This window comes from Rana temporaria, chromosome 10, assembly GCF_905171775.1.
Source record: "Rana temporaria chromosome 10, aRanTem1.1, whole genome shotgun sequence".
In the NCBI taxonomy this organism is placed as follows: domain Eukaryota; kingdom Metazoa; phylum Chordata; class Amphibia; order Anura; family Ranidae; genus Rana; species Rana temporaria.
Genome location: NC_053498.1, coordinates 119755943 through 119779505, shown reverse-complemented (window position 1 = coordinate 119779505; position 23563 = coordinate 119755943). Strand labels below are relative to the sequence as shown.

Genomic DNA, 23563 nt, shown 5'->3' with positions numbered 1-23563 from the left:
TATATATATATAGTTGTACTCTTGATGCTAATAAATACTGTGTTTATTAGATCTGACTGGGAGCATTACCTGGATCACATGCCGATCAGCATGTCAACAGAGAAGGTTATACAGCATTACTGCTGCTAGGTGACCAGCTGGGGGCTCAGCTCTCTATAACCAATAGTGCCAGCCTTCCCCTGCATGCACCCATAATGTCACCAGCACTAGGTCCTAATAGACTGTCGCCGCTGCCAAGGAGACAGATGCCAGACCAGCACTGTCAATAGCAGGGACAGGACAGTCCATTAACCTCACAGGGGCAGAACACCAGGCCCCGGTGGCAAGACAACCTTTGCAACCCTGAAAGTTCTCCCACTGCTTTGGACCCTTATATTTTCTTGGTGTGCTGGTGACATATATCTCTTGTTTTCTGCCACCTTGGGGGGCCCCAGTATAGTAGGAAGGAAGCTCACTGCAGAACATGTAAAAGGGCCCATAGTGGGATCGTAGGGCCCCAGGAGATATGTATACATATATATAATTGCACTTTATAGTTGGCCCCCCTACTTTGTCCCTGTCCCCCCATGTGCCCCCCCCCCCTAAATATGAAAGCTGGAGACGACACTGCACCCCATGGAGAGGGTATATTGTCATTTTTTTTAGTGTTTAGATATACATGGGCATATCACTTATCCTTTGTTTTATTATTCTCATTTTGCATTGTTTTACATTGTTTTTACACCTCTTTGTTATATATTTGTATGGTTTTTGCCTATTTTTGATTGATTGTTGGTCAATTTGTTATTTTATTTAGTTTATCCATTTACCTGTGAGCATTTTAATTTGTTTTGTTTATTTCACTTTTGTAGTGTTTTTATTATCACTTTTTATTACTTAGGGAGTAGTGCAGCATAATTTTCCCTGGGTCGGTCTGGATGAAGGCCCCCTATGTGATGGTGTGTGTGTGTATGTGTGGGGGGGGGGGGCGGCATTGAAGGACCCGGCCTTGGGGTGGCAAAGGGAGTAAATCCGGGCCTGATTCTGAATGTTGATACATCAAGCTTATAGCCACCAACCAATTTCAGGACAGATAGAACACAAAACCACTGTATGTAAAACGTTGTATGCACATAACATATGGTTCTGGTACAAAGCATGATGAGATTATTTACAAAAAAATGAAAATAAATAAATAATAATATTAGGTAATTATGTGAGGAGAAGCTACAAAAATGAATGAGCCAAACGGACAAAATAAATAAATAAATGAACAGTAAAAATAAAATCAGTTTAAAAAAAAAAACAGAGAAGCAAATAAGGGAAGAAAGGGTCAATGAAAATGAATTAGGGTTACTGAGAGTTAATAATGGGCTTAATAGTGGGTAAGTCAAAGTGTATTACCACTTAACCCCCGGACCATATTGCTGGTCAAAGACCAGGCCACTTTTTGCGATTCGGCACTGCGTCGCATTAACTGACAAATGCGCAGTCGTGCGACGTGGCTCCCAAACAAAATTGGCGTCCTTTTTTTCCCACAAATAGAGCTTTCTTTTGGTGGTATTTGATCACCTCTGCGGTTTTTAGTTTTTGCGGTATAAACAAAAATAGAGCAACAATTTTGAAAAAAAATAATATTCTTTACTTTTTGCCCAAAAAATACATACAAAAACAATTTTTTTCCTCAGTTTAGGCCGATACGTATTCATCTACATATTTTTCTTAAAAAAAATTGCAATAAGCGTTTAATGATTGGTTTGCGCAAAAGTTATAGCGTTTACAAAATAGGGGATAGTTTTATGGCATTTTTCTTAATTTATTTGGCGGACACTTTTGACACATTTTTGGGACCATTGGCATTTTTTATAGCGATCGGTGCTCTCAAAATGCATTGATGACTATAAAAATGTCAGGAAAGGGGTTAACACTAGGGGGCGAGGAATGGGTTAAGTATGTTCCCTGGGTGTGTTCTAACTGAAGAGGGGGTGGGACTGACTGGGGGAAATGACTGATCGCTGTTCATACATTGGATGAACAGAAGATCAGGCATTTCTCCCCCTGACAGGACCACAGCTCCCAATTCTCGCTCTGTAACAAGCGATCGCGGGTGCCCGGCGGCGATTGCGCCCGCCGGGCACTCGTGCCGGGATCAGGGACGAGTGGGGGGCGCGCGCACGCGCCCCTATTGGCTGCTGGGAGAGATGATATATAGCTACGTGATCTTGCCCAGCAGAGCCGACCTGCCGCCGTATAACTGGCGGCTGGTCGGCAAGCAGTTAAACACCACAAATAAAAGTTCTGGAATCAGAATATTTTTTTTTTAATTAGCTCAAAAATCAATCAAAGATACTAATGCATTTCTAAAGTCTTAGGATGCTTTCTTCAGGGCTTCTGTATCTTTGGCAGCCTGCCTAGATATCAATGTCCCCAGTCTATTTGTGTCAGTGTAAAAAGTTGGTGTTAAAACAAAACATGATATTCAAGCGCACTCCCTGTAGATGTCTAAGGTTCACAAAAAGCTAGTATTACTTGGAATGGGGATAGGGGCTAAGAATAATGTTGAAAAACTGAACTGTAAATTAGACTGGAATAAAACTTAAAAGTAAAAAAAAATAAAAAAAAATAAAAATAAATATAAAATAAAAATAAAAAAATATAAAGATAAAAATAAAAATGAAAAATAAAAATGAAACTGAAATAAAGAAAAAATAAATAAAACTAAAGATGACAAACGTGGATATAGTCCAAAAGAAACCAGTGCTATAAAATGGATATCATAGTCCATCAAGTGTCCATGGCACTGTATAACTAAATCGCTATTGCCTTGCTTTGGATGGCTGCCAGCTGACAGATGAAGTGATCTGTATAAAAGCAAAGAAAAGACAAATGCAGCGCCTTCTAAGCGTAGCAAGCTCATTTAATAAGAGTAATATGTGCAAAAAGCTATAAAAAGCCTACTCACAAACATGGATGAATATAGGCAAAGTGGTGTAAAGATCATCCGCATTGTATAGCCGGTGTGCGTACGATGTCCTAATGCAGGCAGCGCGGAGATGTCGTTCTCTGAAGGGCAGCGGCAACAGGAACCGAGACGCTCTCGGAACCTTCAGGCTGGAATCAGGTATCCACTGCGGACTGCGAGTGACGTCACTTCCGGATGCGGGGGGTGCACGCGTTCAAGACTTTCGAGTCTCTTCCTCAGGCTGGGCGCAAAAAAAGTTGGTGTTTAGGGTTTGGAATAGGATTGCCACCTGTCTGGGATTCACCCGGACAGTTTGGGTTTTAAATTATGTGTCAGGGTTTCAGTCCACCTGAAACCCGGACACATTTTTTCAGACAGGAATGTGGCTCAGAACATGTCTTGACAGAAGTGTGAGTGGGCACTATGTGCGCCTCATTACTATTTTCTTTGGAGTCCCCAAAGGTTTCCCAGGTCTGTTGCAATCCTATAGTGTATACTAAAACAAACCCCCCCAAAAAATTACTGTGCACCGCTAAAGTGTTCGGGTTTGGCTTGGTGAAAAGGTGGCAACCCTAGTTTGGAAGCAGGTTTGTGGTTGGTGATCTCTTTTATCAGAGGACTGCCTCAACATTTGAGGTACTCTACCAGTACATAGGTGACTTGCTGATACAATTCTGGGTATTGGTAGCTACCTAAAGCTGGGTTCACATATCTGCGGTGCGGTTTGCAGTCCGGTGCCCTGTGCGTTTCTGTTCACCGGTTCAGGTGAGATTCAGGTGTGAAGCCGGTCACACTCACATGTTATACAAATTGAAACGCATCCAATTTGTATATATGTGAACCCAGCCTAAGGGCCCATTACTACCATTGTTTTTTTATATGCACTACAACCCAGCATTACAGCATAATAAAAGCTCATGAAAACTAGTTGCTATCATAATCTATGAAGCTGTTCACATCAATGTGTTGTGGAAGAGGGCAGTGCATTTTGTTTTCCTCAAATCCTGCTTTCTGCATCTTTTGTCAGTTTTTGGTATACATGGGGGGTTTGCTATACATGGGGGGTTATTTACGAAAGGCAAATCCACTTTTCACTACTTGGAAGTGCAATCGCTGTAAATCTAAGGGGTAGATCTGAAATGAGGGGAAGCTCTGCTGATTTTATCATCCAATCATGTGCAAGCTAAAATGTGCTGTTTTTTGTTTTCCTTGCATGTCCCCCCCTCAGATCTACAGTGACTGTACTTCCAAGTGCACTTTCAATGCAATTTCAAGTGCACTTTGCACTTGTAGTTTGCACTTATGGTGCAAAGTGGATTTGCCTTTCGTAAATAACCCCCACTGTTCTTTCATGAAATTCATGTGCACTTTCTAACACAATGGTGTGAATGCGGCCTAAATCTTCTGTACTTTATAAGCTGTACAGAACACAGCTGAATCAAAATCACACAGATCAGTCACAGTCTGTCTTTGGGAAACCTCCAAATGGGTGATAACAAACCCCTCATTACTGAGCATACTTCTCAAGTCACTTTCATTATACTTTAAAAAATGGAACTTCTCTCCCCCAACCATATAGAATGTGCAATTTAAAGCTCCATAATACATAATGCGCCCGCCGGGTTTTAGAAGCTTTGAGAATTTCCTGAAGTTTCTCACAAATTCTTCAAGGTCTTTGCTGATGGCTTCCAGAATACACCAGAACAGAAGGCAGTCGGCTTGTGTTAGCCCAATTGGGTCTGTGAGATTTTCCTTGTTGATATCGAATTTTACAACATGTTTAATTGCCGCCTTAAGTCCAATTTCCTTCTCCTCACATTGGTCACTGAAAGGAAGAAGCACATCCCATGTCACATAAAGCATTTAACTGATATTCTGAGAGGCATTGAGTATATTAGGTCTGAGCTAGTGAATACCGTTAACATTTCTGAGCTGTAGAAGAGACTTTCAAATATCACTGGAAGAGGAGTGTCGACCATATCATAGAGATAAAGCACTTACAGCTAGCCACTAACCACCAATTCCCTTCACTGCTTTTTGCTGGGGATCATATGCTGCACACCCAAAAAAAGATTCTTCTAGCAGTATTACATTTGATGTTAGTGGAGTATTAATGCATTATTAACAGCTTCACACCAACAGTACGCAAATATGCAACCCCACTGGACTGGGCTTTTTTTCGTGGGTCCCCATATTTGCGTATCTCCCTTCGTGATGGAAACGCGTTGCATGGCGCTCTCCCAGCACAGAGATCTGGGTCTCCCTGAGAGCCCCGGGCCCTGTTCTAATGATTGGGACTCGGAACAACCAATTCTGGGTCACCTGATCGCTGTGATAGCCTCTAAATTGGCTATCTATCAGTGTTTAGTCACTGTAAAACCCGTGTTTTTTGTCTCTGTGAATGGACAAGAGAGATTGTATTATGTATATTGAATTACATCCGCGCAGCGTATCAGAGATATGCTACGCCGCCGTACCTTAACTGGCGGAATTTCGAATCCTCAACGATTTCGCGCCGTCAGTTACGGCGGTGTAGTGTATTTCTGGCGGCGGAATTCAAATCGGCGATTAGGGGGCGTTATTAATTTAAATGAAGCGCGTCCCCGCGCCGAATGAACTGCGCATGCGTCGTCCCGAAATGTCCTGCCCGTGCATTGCGCTAAATGACGTCGCTAGGACGTCATTTTTTTAACTTAGACGTGAGTTACGTCCATCCCTATTCACGGACGACTTACGCAAAAAAAAAAAAAAATTCAAATTTCAACGCGGGAACGACAGCCATACTTAACATGGCAAGTCTATCTATATACCAGCTTTAACTATACGCCGACTACAAAGCCGACTACAGATGACGTTAGAAAATGCGACGGCCGCGCGTATGTTCGTGGATAGTCGTAAATCGCTAATTTGCATACCCAACGCGGAAAACGACGCAAACTCCACCCAGCGGGCGCCGAAGTATTGCATCTAAGATCTGAAGGCGTACGAAGCCGTACGCCTGTCGGATCTTACCCAGATGCCGTCGTATCTTGGTTTGAGGATTCAAACTAAAGATACGACGCGGGAAATTTGAAAGTACGCCGGCGTATCAGTAGATACGCTGGCGTACTTGCTCTGTGGATCTGCCCCAGTGTTTTTAAGGTAGTTTTAGGTAGTGTTTAGGTAGTTTTAAAAAAAAATTGCAAAATGCGTACTATTGTTTTTGGGCTGTCCCACGAATACAAACAACATAAAATATACATATGATGTATCGCTGCGATCGTCAGGAGCAGGAGAATTTATTTTGGGTAGTTCTTTGGTGGTAAGTTATGGCAATAACAAGAAATATATAGTTACATTTAAAAATCTGTATTTTTTTTTTACTATTTTTGGCTAGTTTTCCTTTGATAATAATAATAATAAAAAATATCAGGAGACATTCATTAACATTTACCAGCAAATGAAAGCCCAATTTGTCCTAAAAAAAAACAAGGTATAATCACCTGAATGCACAAAGTATTGATGATATGTACGGTTTTACTAACACATGTCAAAATTGCAAAAGAAGGCTTAGGCATTTAGGTTTGTTTTATCCTAGGCGTGAATGGCGTTTTATCCTACGTTAACGGAATTTTTCCCCTCGTAATAATATCACCTGATTTTTAAATCTTCTCACAAGTTGAAAAGGCTAATTAAAAATACAATAATTAAATAATTATTAATATTATTAATAATTAAATACAAAAATTAAATTCCAAATGTTTTAAAAATTAGGTCTGGTCCTCCTCCCAATGCTACTAGTTCATCACACCAGGTATTCAGCCTCACTAGGAGAAAAAACTGGCAGATACTTCACCTCTTTCCTGCCAATTCTGTAGCAAGTGTAGTGGTGTGTGACCAATCAAATGCTCCGGTTCGGCTGTCTGTCCATTTTTTCACTTCTAAAATACAGTGCTCAGTAGGCTTGAGAAGAATGATATCTCTGAAATATTCCAGCGCTGCATAGAGATGTTGTATAATGGGACCAGCACTGATGTCAATCAACACGTCTCCCCTAAAGTCACCTGCAGTAAAAGATTCAAAACAACCTTCAATGAGAGCTGTGGAATTGTTTCTATGCAATGCATTTGTTTCCTTTAAAGTGGTTTTATTAAGTTCATAAAAAGGCATAACAGATATATTCATTAAATAAAATATGACAAAAGGAATGACGCTCGTTACAATTCGTGTTGATAGACTTCAAAGCATGCAAAAGATAACCTGAAGTGTAAAGAGTCATATGAAAACACAATGGGAGTTATTTACAAAAGGCAAATGCACTTTGCACTACAAATGCAAAGCACACTTGAAAATGCACTGAAAGTGCACTTGGAAGTGCAGTCGCTGTAAATCTGAGGGGAAGATCTGAAATGAGGGGAAGCTCTGCTAATTTTATTATCCAATCACATGCAAGCCAAAATGCTGCTTTTTATTTTCCTTCCATGTCCCCCTCGGATCTACAGCGACTGTACTTCCAAGTGCACTTTCAGTGCAATTTCAAGTGCACGTTGCACTTGTAGTTTGCACTTGTAGTGCAAAGTGGATTTGCCTTTCAGAAATAACCCCCACTCTGTTATAAAAATTTCTAACTAGAACAACTGAAATTAGTATAGGTAAGTTGAGAAAGAAAGTTATAGTCTGAAGGATCAAGAGCTTCAAAATAATAAGAAGGATTGGGGGGTGAAAATGTATTATAGTAAAGAAAAAGAGAGAGCAGAAAAGAGAAGAAAGGGGAGGGGAGTCCACCGGGTTGACCCAAAAGCCATCACGAGATATAATATGGTTATTCAAAAATCATCTACCATGGCAGGAGAACATTTTTCGTCAAAGGTTGATGGTAAGTGGTATTTGTGCATCATACTTTCCGTCTCAGCTACCACCAATGAAGGAGATTTCCATGCTTTTGCTATCGTTTACTTTGCAGCTGTAAGCTGAACAAAAAGTTTGAATTGGGTGTGCGTTATGCACTCCGGTTTCAAGTTGAGTAATGCAGTAGTTAGGTTAAGATGTAGCTTTGATGAAAACATTCTGGAAGTCAATGTAACATTTCCTCCCAGAAGGTCTGAACTATTGGACAAGTCCACCAAATATGTAGGTGAGTACCCAACTCCGAACAGCCCCGAAAACAAATATGCAATGAATTTGAATTCAGGACAGTTAAAGCACAACTGTGTTACATCTAAATATGAATATAGGCCATTCAAGAAGAGGGCATATTTTTTATAGGTCAGTTTAATAAAAAACTGATATTTCAGTTATTGGTGGGCGTCGGAGAGTTAAAGCGGAGTTCCACCCCAAGTTAAAGCGGTAGTAAAGTACATTTTTTTATTTATACCTACAGACCTATAAGACTTACCTATATGTACAGTTAATATCTCCTAAGCGTGCACCGTTTAGGAGATATTTAGTTTAGTAGTAGCCAGCCGGCCCGGACTGGCCCTTTGAAAGTGGCGCCCATTCATTTCAATAGGCAGGGGCAGTGGGGAGCGGTGTGTACACCGCTCCCCCACCGACCCAAAGATGCTGCTTGGAGGATATTTTTTTCTGTCCTGCAAGCGAACCGCCCCAGTGTGAAAGCACTCAGCGCTTTAACACTGGGGCAGCAGAAGAGGCAGTTTACAGGCGCTATTTTTAGCGCAAAAACACCTGTAAAAAGCCTCAATGTGAAAGGAGTCTTACACAAAGTGAGTGGGCCAGGGTTTCTGGGCTGCATGTCCTAAGAAGAGCAGCCTGTTGATAACCAGGCCACACAGCGGGAGATAAGCAGTGACTGCGGTTTGGCAGGGCTAACACAGGCCGCGGCCACCGCTTACCTCCCGCTATGCGGCCATGCCTGAAGCAGGGCTGGAGCCAACAAACTAGGATCTGCAGAAGAAGGCGGGAGAGAAGTACCTGCAGGGGACAGACACCTCCTGGGCCAGCCGCTGGAGATATACCTGCACTCGGGAAAATGGTAGCCTCTCACTGGCACAATGTGACAGCTGCACAGGGAGGAAGGTTAGTGCACTGAACTGATCCAGTGTGTGCTACAGCCGAACTCCCGCTCTGTAGCAGTTGTTAAGTGGGGTGGATTGGGACTGTCTCTTTGCTGGACTGAGGCTGTCTCTTTGATGGTCTGGGCATGTCTCTTTTCTGGTCTGAGGCTGTCCCTCAGGATAAATATCCCATCACAATCACCCACGCAAATGCTCACCCCCCCCATCCCCACCTCCTCCGCCCAGGGGTCCAGTCTAAAATGCCCGGGCCTATTTTTTGTCCCAGTCCGGGCCTGGTAGCCAGTGATGACACTGGTGCATGCACATTGCACTCTGAAAGGACAGTGCTGTCCATTCAGAGCTCTGTGCTGAGACCGTGACTCCTGTGCGCATCATCGCGGCTCAGCCATTCAAGCGGACAGAGTCCATAAACCCAGAAAGAAGACTTTGTGAAGATGGAAGCCCTGGCAGCAGTGACATTGTGCCACTAGAGGGCTTTTTGATTTTCCTAAAGAATGGATCAGCAGAAATTCTACTTTGTCTCTACCTGGTTTATCTAAATATATGATTCTTTCACTCTCTGTTTCAGTCAAATCTTCACTTGTACAAGACCGTTCTGCAAATCAATAGTTATGCTTAATTTCTCCTAATAAATACTTCATGCACAATGAATTTATTATCAAAAAGAGCTTTACCTACCTGAGCAAAATGCGTTGTAAAATTTCTCCATAGGATACCTTAAAGCCTCATGAGCAAAGGGCATTCCTGGTTTACTGGAAAAGTATGTGTCTAGCAAATTCCGGGAGTGGAAGCCGTGTACATGGTAGAGTTTATGAGAGCCGGGCTCCATCCTGTAATATTGTTATCTCCACCAAAGAAATCTTCCACTGTGTATCTTATCTTCTAATGTGTGGGATAAATTCATCTTCTTAAATATTAACATGACTTCATTAGAATGTCACCCAATATTAGTACATTGTGACTTAAGTCATCATGCTTTGTTAGCAGAGATTCAGGTGACTGCATTGTGATCAGCCAACAAAGTAAAGCCACAACACAACACAACACAACTGTGTTACATCTAAATATCAATATAGGCCATTCAAGAAGAGGACATATTTTTTATAGGTCAGTTCATTAAAAAATGATATTTCAGTTATTGGTAGGCACCTGCTGTGTCCATTCCGATGGGCTTCCACCATCCCTTACAGCCAGGGGCGGTCTGACAGCTCATGGGGCACCCGGGCAAAAGGAGATCATGGGGCCCCCTGTGTCTCCGCCCATGTTAAAGCTACATTCACACAAAGTCCCACCTACATATTGCACTGCCCACATTGCATGCATTCAAAGAATTTCTCTACACAATGTTCAAAATAAATGTTTATTATAGGAATTAAACCATTCTTACACTGATCACCAACGTAAGGGACATTCTTCCCACTGATCACCAATGTAAGGGACATTCTTCCCACTGATCACCAATGTAAGGGACATTCTTCCCACTGATCACCAATGTAAGGAACATTCTTCCCACTGATCACCAATGTAAGGAACATTCTTCCCACTGATCACCAATGTAAGGAACATTCTTCCCACTGATCACCAATGTAAGGGACATTCTTCCCACTGATCAGCAATGTAAGGGACATTCTTCCCACTGATCACCAATGTAAGGAACATTCTTCTCACTGACCACCAATGTAAAGAACATTCTTCTCACTGATCACCAATGTAAGGAGCATTCTTCCCACTGATCACCAATGTAAGGAACATTCTTCCCACTGATCACCAATGTAAGGAACATTCTTCCCACTGATCACCAATGTAAGGAACATTCTTCTCACTGATCATCAATGTAAGGAGCATTCTTCCCACTGATCACCAATGTAAGGAACATTCTTCTCACTGATCATCAATGTAAGGAACATTCTTCTCACTGATCATCAATGTAAGGAACATTCTTCTCACTGATCACCAATGTAAGGAACATTCTTTTCACTGACCACCAATGTAAGGGACATTCTTCTCACTGACTACTAATGTAAGGAACATTCCTCTCACTGATCATCAATGTAAGGAACATTCTTCTCACTGATCACCAATGTAAGGAACATTCTTCCCACTGATCATCAATGTAAGGAACATTCTTCTCACTGATCACCAACGTAAGGAACATTCTTCCCACTGATCACCAATGTAAGGAACATTCTTCTCACTGATCATCAATGTAAGGAACATTCTTCCCACTGATCACCAATGTAAGGAACATTCTTCCCACTGATCACCAATGTAAGGGACATTCTACTCACTGACCACTAATGTAAGGAACATTCCTCTCACTGATCACCAACGTAAGGAACATTCTTCTCACTGATCACCAATGTAAGGAACATTCTTCTCACTGATCACCAATGTAAGGAACATTCTTCCCACTGATCACCAATGTAAGGAACATTCTTCTCACTGATCATCAATGTAAGGAGCATTCTTCCCACTGATCACCAATGTAAGGAACATTCTTCCCACTGATCACCAATGTAAGGAACATTCTTCTCACTGATCACCAATGTAAGGAACATTCTTCTCACTGATCACCAATGTAAGGAGCATTCTTCCCACTGATCACCAATGTAAGGGACATTCTTCTCACTGATCACCAATGTAAGGAACATTCTTCCCACTGATCACCAATGTAGGGAACATTCTTCTCACTGATCACCAATGTAAGGAATATATATAGGGAATAACACTCACTTAGGCCCGATTCACACCTACGCATTTTTAGTGCTTTTTGCATTTTGCAGATTTGCACTACAGAACGTGTTCCATAAGAAACCATGTTAAATGGATTGTTGTGCAAAATGAAAAAAGCACAAAAAATGCCATAGGTGTGAATCAGGCCTTAGTCCAGGTTCACACTGACAGCGGGTGTGAAATTGTGCGAGACAGTTCAGCTAAACTCGCATGATTTCATACCGGCATGTCTCTGCAAATTTGGCGGGTGATTTCAGAGACATCTGTGGGGGTTGCTGCACAGATGTCTATGGAAATTGCACCAAGAAGTCGCCAAAAGTTGTACAGAAACTACTTTTGGGAATCGGTGCGGCGCCACAAATGGGGCATCGCACCGATTTGGGTAGTGCCATTGCCATGCGATTTCACATGGTGAATTGCTTCAATGTGAACCAGGTCTAAGTGCTATTCCCTATATATAACACTGATACCTATACACTGAGTGGCATTCAGTGTACCAGAAATCAGTGTGCAGGGGCGGACTGACCATTTGTCAGTCGGGGCACTGCCCGAGGGCCCTGTTGTGGGAGGGCCGGCTCAGTCCGCCCCTGGAGGTGCCAGCAGCGGCAGCTTATCATACACAATAAAAAAAACTGAGTCTGTACCCCCGAGAAAGCAGTGCCTTGAACCATTAAATCCCGCTAGCTAGATTGATGTTGATGTTGTATGAGAGGCTCGGGAGGTATGAGCTGGCTGGGATGGATGGCTCATCATGTGCACTAGTGAATAGCACCTGACCTGACCTGCTACCTGGTAAATAAGCACAGACACAGCACAGGGCAAGAAGGTAAAGAAACAATCAGCATGGCTCTTATAACACAGATAAGACACTGTCACAGTAACTGCAGTCACAGTGCTTTCGTTATTTATGACACTGACCTGCTTCTGCACACAAGGCAGGTCAGTGTGCATGCCGTTCCTGTGTCTGTGCAATTCACTCTGCCTCTGAGTCCAGCAGCTCCTTCACAGACAGTCCTCTGCGGCAGTGACTTATGGCCCCGCCCCCTCAGCTGAATTCCAAAGGGGGAGAGGTGGCCGGAGCGCCTGTCACAGTGTCACTGTACATCCCTGCACGGCTCACGGCTCTGACGAGTAGGGTGACCACATGTCCAAAATACCATTCAGGGACACCCCCCCTTCCCAAAAATCAGCTTGTGCTGTAACGAATCACAGCACAGTGATTGGACACAAGAGGTGGGATTTATGATTTCTGCAATCACAAGCAGGGGGTGGGGATTGAGCTCCTCCAGGCATTCCTGGCCAGGACAAGTACTGTCAGTGAGTAAAGCAGTGATGTGGCGGCCTTTTTTGGGGGCATCAGATTGGCCCGGGGGGTAGTTGTGTCAGTTTTATTCCGGGACACTGTATTGTCCTGGAACGAAGGTGCCCGGGACAGACCTGCAAAATGCGGGACTGTCCCGGGCAATCCGGGACACGTGGTCACCCTACTGACGAGTCAGCCTCTTATACAATAGCCACATCACCTAGCTAGCGGCCCGGGATTTAATGGTTCAAGGCATCTCGGGGGTACAAAGTACAGACTCAGTTTTTTTTATTGTGTAGAAGCTGACGCTGCTGCGGGCACCTCCAGGGGCAGACTGAGCAGCCCGGGCCCTCCCACCAGGGGGCCCTCGGGCAGTGCGAATGGTCAGTCCGCCCCTGCTTACAGCATGATTTGTTTTATATTATAGAGAATGTAATAGGAAGAGTTGGAACACACAGAGATGGTTGGGGGGGCACCTAAAACTTTCAGTACATAACCAGAGAGAATTATGGCAGGAAGAGCCCATTGTTGGAATATCCAGGGACTCTGCCAGGGGTAGACAAACCAGGGCTCCCTATAGCAGAGATGATCGATCTTTTAACACATTTGGGTGTATGATCTCTTGCTAATGTTCAACCTCCCTATGTACAGCATATTCTTAAACTCCAACAGCAAGTTAAAGCGGTAGTAAAGTCCACTTTTTGATTTATACCTACAGATCTATAAGACTTACCTACAGTATATGTACAGTAAATATCTCCTAAGCATATACCGTTTAGGAGATATTTAGTTTAGTAGTAGTCAGCAGGTCCGTACTGGCCATAGGCATGTGCCTGGTGAGCCGGGGGCCGCCGTGCCAAATGTTACGTCTCCTGACTCTTAGCTGCTTGTGCCGGTGTTCTGTCGAGAAGTGACTTTGTTAGAATGTCACCCAATATTATTACATTGTGACTCAAGTCATCATGCTTTGGTAGCAGAGACTCAGGTGACTACATTGTGATCAGCCAACAAGGTAAAGCCACTTTTTTTTCTGTGCCCAAAATCATACCCTCCCAACATTTAAACAATTCACTGCGGGAAATTCTTTATTTACATTTGTCATTGAAGTTGTTGAGGGGGGGGGGGGGTGCTGGTCAGAACGAAGTTGTTGAGCTGAGCGGGGGGGGGGGTGGTCAGAACGAAGTTGTTGAGGGGGGGGGGGTTTGTGGTCGGAACGAAGTTGTTGAGGGGGGGGGGGGGTTTGTGGTCGGAACGTAGTTGTTGCGCGAGCGGAAGGGGGGTCGGAACAAAGTTGTTGAGCAGGGGGGGGGGGTCGGAACGCAGTTGTTGAGCGGGGAGATGAGGGCTTGTCGCGCGGGAATGGGTGCCGCTGCTCAAAGTTGTCTCTCACCTGTCTGTGCACAGCTGTGCTGGTCTCCCCTCAGACAGGATATTAGGTTGCTGAGCGGGGGGGGGGGGGGGGGGGGCGCCGATCGGGTGCCGCTGTTGTCTCTCATCTGTGCACAGCTGTGCATGTCTCCCCTCAGACCCCGTGCTCCTTCTTCAGCTTCCTGTGCGGGAAATTTAACCCATTCGCGGGACTGCGGGAAGATGCAGTCTGTGCGGGGAGTTCCCGCAGAATCCGTGCTGGTTGGGAGGTATGCCAAAATGTCTTGTGTGTTTTGTTTATGTAGCCTGGACTACAGAAACAAGGAGAAGGAGACAGTGGGCTCTATTCACAAGGCAGTACCTACCACTTTAAGAAATACAGTGTGGCCTTGGAGGTCCAATAAATGTTTTTTTATATTTTAAATCCTTATGTAAACTGGTGATAATTCATCCAAGACATTGCTGTACACAGAAGGATTGAAAAAACATTTATTGGACCTCCAGGGTCACATAGACAAACCACAATTGGCTATAAAAACAATGATATTGTAGCTGGTCGGTTCAATGGATAACCATATGCTAAAAACACTAAAGTGCCCCAAGCACAATCCGGTGGCTGTATCGGCCTATTTGCTCACAGATGGAGATGTTGGGGAATAATACTCGGCTGTGGAAAAGTTCACTGCAAAAGTCAGGAATCACTGATGAAATAGGTTGTGATTAGAGATGGCCTGCCGGTTTGCCAGGCGGTCGTTTTCTTGGCGAACTTTCGTTGTTCGCGGTCCGCCAAACCGTCGGACATCTGCCGATGTTTGCGGCGGTCCGCAATGTTACATGGGTAAGAACTTTGACCTATGACACATCCATCAGGTGGTGCAGGACAGCCAATTGAGACATTTCAGCACATGGACATACCCCATACCTTATAAATAGACCTGATCTGGCGGCCATCTTACATTCTGCTGTTTGTCAGTGTAGGGAAAGGCTGCTGTGTTTGGAGCAGGGACAGGCTGTATTATTTCAAATAGCTATCTAAAGGTCCACAAAAGTCCTTTTAAGGACTGGTATAGGTATGCTACTTTCTCTAGTATATAGGTGTGTAATACATTCATATACTTTTTGTCAGTGTAAGGCGAGGTTGGCGTTTTTCCAGCAGGGACAGCGTTTAGCGACACAAATCGCTACCTAACAGGTCCACAAAAGTCCTTTCAAGCACTGGTATAGGTGTGCTACTTGGGGCCAGATTCTGAAAGGACTTACGACGGCGCAGCGCCATGTACGCCATTGTAAGTCCTAATCCGACCCGTCGTATCTATGCGCCTGATTTTTAGAATCAGTTACGCATAGATATCCATTAGATCCGACAGGCGTAAGTCTCTTACGCCGTCGGATCGTAACTGCATTTCTCCGCTGACCGCTAGGGGCGTGTATGCTGATTTACGCGTCGAAATATGTAAATCAGCAAGATATACGCAAATTCCCGAACGTACGCCCGGCTGACGCAGTAAATTTACGCCGTTTACGTTAGGCTTTTCCCGGCGTATAGTTGCCCCTGCTATATGGTGGCATAAGTGCGGCGAATCAATGTTAAGTATGGCCGTCGTTCCTGCGTCGAAATTTGAAATAGTTACGTCGTTTGTGTAAGTCGTCCGTGAATGGGGCTGGACGTCATTTACGTTCACGTCGAAACCAATGACGTCCTTGCGGCATACTTTGGAGCAATGCACACTGGGAAATTCCACGGACGGCGCATGTGCCGTTCAAGAAAAACGTCAATCACGTCGGGTCACAGTAGATTTACATAAAACACGCCCCCCTGATCCAAATTTGAATTAGGTGGGTTTACGCCGGCCAATTTACGCTACGCCGCCGCAACTTACTGCCTTGAGAATACAGCACTTGCCCGTCTAAGTTGCGGAGGCGTAACGTAAATCAGATACGTTACGCCCGCACAAAATTGCGCGGATGTACCAGAATCCGGCCCTTGGTCTGCACTGCAGTACATGATAGTGTGTAATACATTCATATACTTTTTGTCAGTGTAGGGTGAGGTTGGTGTTTCCAGCAGGGACAGCGTTTAGCGACACAAATCGCTACCTAACAGGTCCACAAAAGTCCTTTCAAGCACCGGTATAGGTGTGATACTTGGTCTGCATTGCAGTACATGATGGTGGGGCTGATTTACTATTAACAATGCGCTGCGCTGGTTCATGGCTTAATTGGCATGCCGGATGAATCCTTAATTAGGTGCATGAACCGGCGTAGCAGCGGGCGCAATGCAATTAATATGTAAAGCCGCCGCCAAACTCCCTTTAGAAGTCTATGGGAGAAATCAAAAGTGTTCATTTTCAAGGTTAATATGCTAATTTTTGTCCTAACAAGTGTTTGGGGAACTTAGTCCTGCCCCAGGGGACATGTATCAATGCTTTTTTTATTTTTTTTAAATGGACGAGCAGTGAATTTAATAATGCTTAACCACTTAAGCCCCGGACCAAAATGCAGGTAAAGGACCAGGCCCCTTTTTGCGATTCGGCACTGCGTTGCTTTAACTGACAATTGCGCTGTTGTGCGATGTGGCTCCCAAAGAAAATTGGCGTCCTGTTTTTTTCCCACAAATAGAGCTTTCTTTTGGTGGTTTTTGATCACCTCTGCGGTTTTTATTTTTTGCGCTATAAACAAAAATAGAGCGACAATTTTGAAAAAATGCTATATTTTTCCTTTTTGCTATAATAAATATCCCCCAAAAATATATAAAAAAAAAAATTTTTTCCTCAGTTTAGGCCGATACGTATTCTTCTACATATTTTTGGTAAAAAAATCGCAATAAGCGTTTATCGGTTGGTTTGCGCAAAATTTATAGCGTTTACAAAATAGGGGATAGTTTTATTGCATTTTTATTGCTTCGAATCGGGTCGCGGGCGCGTGCCCGCGACCCACGGCTGGGTAGATGTACAGGACGTACCTGTACGTACATCTGCCCAGCCGTGCCATTCTGCTGACGTATATATGCAGGAGGCGGTCGTTAAGTGGTTAAAGTGCAACAATAAAAGTGAAATCTTCCTTTAAATTTCGTACCTGGGGGGGTGTAAAGTAAGCATGTGAAAGCGCGCGTTTCCCGTACTTAGAACTGTCCCTGCTCAAAATGACATTTTGAACGAAAAAAAAAGTAATTAAAAAAATCACTCGCGGCTATAATGAATTGTCGGCTCCCGGCAATTCAGAGCAAATTCATTCTTAAAAAAAAAAAAAAAGCGTGGGGGTCCCCCCAAATTCCATTACCAGGCCCTTCAGGTCTGGTATGGATATTAAAGGGAACCCTGCTGTAAAAAAATAAAAAAATATGACGTGGGGTTCCCCCAAATATCCATACCAAGCCCTTCAGGTCTGGTATGGATTTTAAGGGGAACTCCACCCCAAATTTATAAAAAAAAATGGCGTGGAGTTCCCCCAAAAGCCACACCAGACCCCTTATCCGAGCATGTAACCTGGCCGTCCGCAGAAAAGAGGGGGGGACCGAGTGTGGCCTGAACCGTACCAGGCCACATGCCCTCAACATGATGGGGAGGGTGCTTTGGGGTGCATGTTGATGGGGACAAGGGCCTCATCCCCACAACCCTGGCCGTGGGTTGTGTGGGTCTGCGGGCGGGGGGCTTATCGGAATCTGGAAGACCCCTTTAATAAAGGGGACCTCCGGATCCCACCCCCCCCCCCCTGTGTGAAATGGTAATGGGGTACATTGTACCTCTTCCATTTCACCCAAAAAAAGTGTAAAAAATGTAAAAAAAGACAATAGCCGGTTTTTGACAATTCCTTTATTAATGTCTTCTTTCCGCGCTTCTTCTTCTTCCATCTTCTTTTCTGCTTTCATTCGGGTTTCTTCCTCCATCTTCTTCTTCCTCTGCTTCTTTCTTGGGTCTTCTCGTCCGCATCTTGCACTGGCTTCTTCCTCCATCTTCTTCTCCTTCTGTCTTCTCGTCCGCATCTTGCACTGCTTCTTCTTCCCCGGACGATCCCCTTGCAATTGAAGTTCCCGCTGTGTGACGCTCCTGTGACCCCGCCCCCCTCTGACGCACATGTACCACACAGGGACTTTCTTATGACTTTCCCCATGGCGTCAGAGGGGGCGGGGTCACAAGAGCGTCACACAGCTGGAACTTCGATTGCCAATTTTGTTTGGGAGCCACGTAGCACGACCACGCAATTGTCAGTTAAAGCGACGCCTTACCGCCCGCCTTACAGCCTGTCAAGTCTTACTCTCCAGGCCCCGGCTACTACTGGGTGGGGAGCGGAGGAAGATCACTCCGCCAGGGAAGGCAAGGAGATAAGCAGGCAGATGGCTGGCCGGGACTTGAGCCAAGGCAGAGGAACATGCGAGTGGAGCTGAATTGGCATGCACCCAAAACTGAAGAAATATTCCTTCTGCTCTGACCAGCACATGATCATCAGAAAAGGGCACAGATAATAGAAAAAAATACACCATAATTCAGATTTTTTTTTTAAATTCTGCACTGACTGTCTTTAAAATTGCCCCAGCACCTGTTTAAATCCAATCCAGGGACAAAACCAGGGACGGACTTGGTCAGGGGACAGTGTCCTCAATCCGGGGACTGTCCACGAAAACCGGGGATGTCTGGTTACCCTACTCTAAGAGCCTCAGGGGAAATGTTTTTTTTTTGTACATCTCTTTCACTTGTCTATGCTGGATGGCGTTTCTAATTTTGAGAGAAGCACACAGGTCCCAGCGACCCCTTGTGAATATTTATATTAGCACATGTATCTATCAAATATGATAATAATCACTATACCCTGTGTAGTGTGGGCATTTTTGCTTCTCAAATGTTATACTAGTGATAATCTATGACTAATGTGATAAATTGGTATTTGGCACCATCTAGTGGCAAGAATGTGAAATGGACTTAATTTATTTTCATTTTTCAAGAACATGGTGAGATATTATGCAAATAACCTACCCATGAACCCTCAGGGCTGAAGTGCATGCTGGGTAGGAGATAAAAGGCCTTGTGGTGGCCATCTTGTGTCTCTTCTGGACGTGTGGCCTGCCTACAGGGAGCTGTGAGGAGGTGATCCAGAGAGCGGGGCCTACAACACTGTGGGAAAGAACATCCAGCGATCCTGTGTCACATCCCTGAGCTGAAGAGACAGAGGGACGGAATCAAGAAGGATCCAGAGACATCTGCGGGTTCCAGCCATCCTGCAAAGCTAAGCGGCGTGCTTGTGCTGACTGAAAGCAGGATCCAGGGAAAGCCGGAGCGGATGTTTCCAGTTCTTCCAGGCTGTAAGGAAAGGACAGGGACACCTTTGGCACGTCATGATATACTATATTTTTTTGTATGTTATGCTGTATTTTTTATTGTTTTCTGCAGATAATCCATTCTCTCAAATACTCCTGAAGAAGCGATAATTCCGCAAAACATGTTGAGAAGAACTGGCTAAATGTGTCCAAGATTACACCAACTGATCTGTAGCACTTCATAGCACCATTTATCAATATTGAGAGATATATCAATGTGATCTCTTCAGGCATGACCAATTGTTTATGATATTTTATACATTTTGTAATAAAATATCCTGTTTTTAATCTATACATAGGCCCCGTACACACGATAGAATCCATCCGCAGATAAATCCCAGCAAATGGGTTTCTGCGGATAGATCCTATGGTGTGTACACGCCAGCGGATCTGTTTCTGCGGAGAAATCTCCTCTGGGATGGATTCCAGCAGATCGGATATTTGCTGACATGCACAACAAATCCATCTGCTGGAATCCATTCCAACGGATGGATCCGCTCGTCTGTACAGACTCACCGGATCCATCCGTCCAAAGGGATTCCCCGCACGCGTCGTAATGATTTGACGCATGCGTGGAATTCCTTATATGACAGCGTCGCGCCCGTCGCCGCGTCATAATCGCGGCGACGGCGCGACACGTCATCAACAGAGGATTTCCGCGCGGATTTCAATGCGATGGTGTGTACACTCCATCGCATAGAAATCTGCGGAAATCTTTGAGAGGATTTATCCGTGGAAACGGTCCGCTGGACCGTATCCGCGGATAAATTCTCTCGTGTGTATGGGGCCAAAGTGTTGTTATTTCTCTGGTGGTACCATAAACATCCATATTGCCGCAGTGCTATTTTTCCCTATACAGTATTTTGGGATGTAAGTACCTTGTGTATAAACTTTAGCACACTTTACAAATATCTTCTATTGTGAATGAAATATGGGTTTATTTGATTTGCGAATCATTGCATTCTGTTTTTATGTAGATTTTACACAGCACCCCAACTTTTGACAGTTGTGGGTAGTATTCTAATAACTAAGTTCATAGGTGTTCACTACCTAACCAGTAGGCATGGGCGAGCGGTTTGGGCTGAGCATGAGTTCGGTCCCGAACATCACCCACACAGTGTCAGTGAATAGGTTGTTAAGGAGCGGCCCGGGAAGCCTGCCGCCTTGTCCTTAACAACAGATGAGTTATCAGCTGTTAGTGGGCTTCCCGGCAATAAAAAAAAACGGTGTGGGGGTCCATCCCCAATCCATACCAGACCCTTTGGAACCCCATGCCAAAAAAAAATTGCGTCCCCCCCCTCCCCCAAAATTCATACCAGACCCTTAGATCTGGTATGGATTTTGAGGGGAACACCCACGCCATAACTGAAAAAAATGGTCTGGTGTCCTCCTCCCCAAATCCATACCAGACCCTTATCTGAGCATGCAGTTTGCCAAGCCAGGAAAGGGGGGTGAGCGAGCCCCCCCTCTTGAACCCTACCAGGCTACATGCTGTAAGGGCTTACCTTGGCTGGATTCCATATTTCAGAGTTGTATGCTCACCCTACAAATACACACAGCCCACGGTAACAAAGTAAGAAGCTACCTGGGCTGTGAGTCTGTGCACGGGGGCTTGACAGGGATTTGCCAAAGGATGGTCAAAGTTAAGCCGTGGTCAGGAGGGATTCCAGAATTCAGAATACACGATAAACATAGCCAGGGTCAGAAGCCGGAGTCAGTCTTGTAGCTGAAACAAAGCACAGGAATACAGGTACACAGGAACCTTTGGCAATGACAGGACAATCACAATGAACTGACAAATCCCTAAGAGTGAGGCAGTGTTTTATACCCTAGTCGATTGGGTAACCTGCCTTGGCTGGACCAGGAGAGACAGGTGCAGATTGCAAGGAGATCCAGAGAAAGGTGATCAGCACATCATTCAGAACCACCTAGCTGGAAAGCAAGCAGAATACCAAACTGAGGAGTGACTCAAGCCTCGTACACACGGCCGAGGAACTCGACGTGCCAAACACATCGAGTTCCTCGGCCAGTTCAGCACTGAAGCCGCCGAGGAGCTCGGCGGGACGAGAGCTCCCATAGAACAACGAGGAAATAGAGAACATGTTCTCTATTTCCTCGCCGAGCTCCTCGTCGGCTTCCTCGGCCGAAAGTGTACACACGGCCAGTTTCCTCGGCAGAATTCAGCCAGAAACTCGGTCGGAAGCTGAATTCTGCCGAGGAAACTGGTCGTGTGTACGGGGCCTTAGAAGTAAAAAACCAAAGCAGCAACAGAGAGGTCCCAGGTTCAATACCACCCAGAGCCACTTGGGGCATGGCCTCGCCGTCTGCTTGGCACGGTAGGGACCGTGACACATGCCCTCAACATAGGGGGGTGCTTTGGGGCAGTTTGTCCCCATTTGGATGGGGACGTGGGCCTCTTCCCAACAACCCTGGGCGATGGTTGTGGAGGTCTGCGGGTGGGGGGCTTATCGTAATCTGGATGCCCCCTTTAACAAGGAGGCTCCCAGATTCTGCCCCCCGCCCCAAGTTCATTAAAAAAAATAGAAAAACAGTGTCCCCCCATTCATCATCAATCACAATGCCCCCTGCCCCGATGTGATGTGCCCTGTACGTGTTGTGCCCTGATGTGCCCGTGCCCTGATGTGCTGGGCTCTGTACCCTGATGTGCAGGGCTCTGTACCCTGATGTGCTGTGCCCTGTACCCTGATGTGCTGTGCCCTGTACCCTGATGTGCTGTGCCCTGATGTGCTATTCCCGGATGTGCTGAGCTCTGTACTGTACCCTGATGTGTTGTGCCCTGGACCGGTCTGTGATGGTGTGTGTGTGTGGGGGGGCGGCATTGAAGGACCCAGCCTTGGGGTGGCAAAGGGAGTAAATATGTGCCTGATTCTGAATGTTGATGCATCAAGCTTATAGCCACCAACCAATTTCCGGACAGATAGAACACAATACCACTGTATGTAAAACGTTGTATGCATATAACATATGGATATGGTTCTGGTACAAAGCATGATGAGATTATTTACAAAAAAAATAAAATGAAAATAAATAAATAATAATTTTAGGTAATTATGTTAGGAGAAGCTACAAAAATGAATGAGCCAAATGGACAAAAATAAAAAAATGAACAGTAAAAAGAAAATCAGTTTTAAAAAAAACAGAGAAGAAAATAAGGGAAGAAAGAGTCAATGAAAATGAATTAGGGTTACTGAGAGTTAATAATGGGCTAAATAGTGGGTAAGTCAAGGTGTATAAACACAACAAATAAAAGTTCTGGAATCAGAATATTTTTATTATTTTTTTAGCTCAAAAATCAATCAAAGATGCTAACACATTTCTAAAGTCTTAGGATGCGTTCTTCAGGGCTTCTGTATCTTTGGCAGCCTGCCTAGATATCAATGGCCCCAGTCTATTTGTGTCAGTGTAAAAAGTTGGTGTTTAGCGTTTTTTGGAATAGGGTTGCCACCTGTCTGGGATTCACCCAGACAGTTCGGGTTTTGAATTGACACATTTTTCAGACAGGAATGTGGTTCAGAACAGGTCTTGACAGAAGGGTGAGTGGGCACTATGTGAGCCTCATTACTATTTTCTTTGGAGTGCCCAAAGGTTTCCCAGGTCTGTTACAATCCTATTGTAGAAAGAAATGTTTGGACAGCCGCACTCTGGAAAAACCTTCTTGATTGCCTTTTATTGATAAAAGTGATCAAACACCACACATCACAGCAAAGACAGGGGCATACAGCTGACGTTTTGCACTACAACCAGTGCTTACTCATAGCTCTGTTACAATCCTATAGTGCAGCCCTCAAAATTTACACTCACCTGCTCGCATTTTGCAAGTAAATTTTGAGGGCTGGCGAGTGTGGGCTGCCTGGGAGCAGGGGGGGGCGAGC

The 23563-nt window shown here is 44.7% G+C and overlaps 1 protein-coding gene across 1 annotated transcript; it reads right to left on the bottom strand.

Annotated features, from left to right (window-relative positions):
* Positions 1–4219: 4219 nt before the first annotated feature.
* On the bottom strand, positions 4220–9835 carry LOC120915530 (nicotinamide N-methyltransferase-like). The gene is made up of 3 exons (XM_040326103.1): positions 9634–9835; positions 6777–6984; positions 4220–4766 (listed from the first exon to the last, which is right to left on the bottom strand). The coding sequence occupies exons 1-3, from the start codon at positions 9782–9784 to the stop codon at positions 4337–4339; spliced, it is 789 nt and encodes a 262-aa protein (XP_040182037.1). The 5' UTR covers positions 9785–9835; the 3' UTR covers positions 4220–4336.
* Between the last annotated feature and the right edge of the window lie 13728 nt (positions 9836–23563).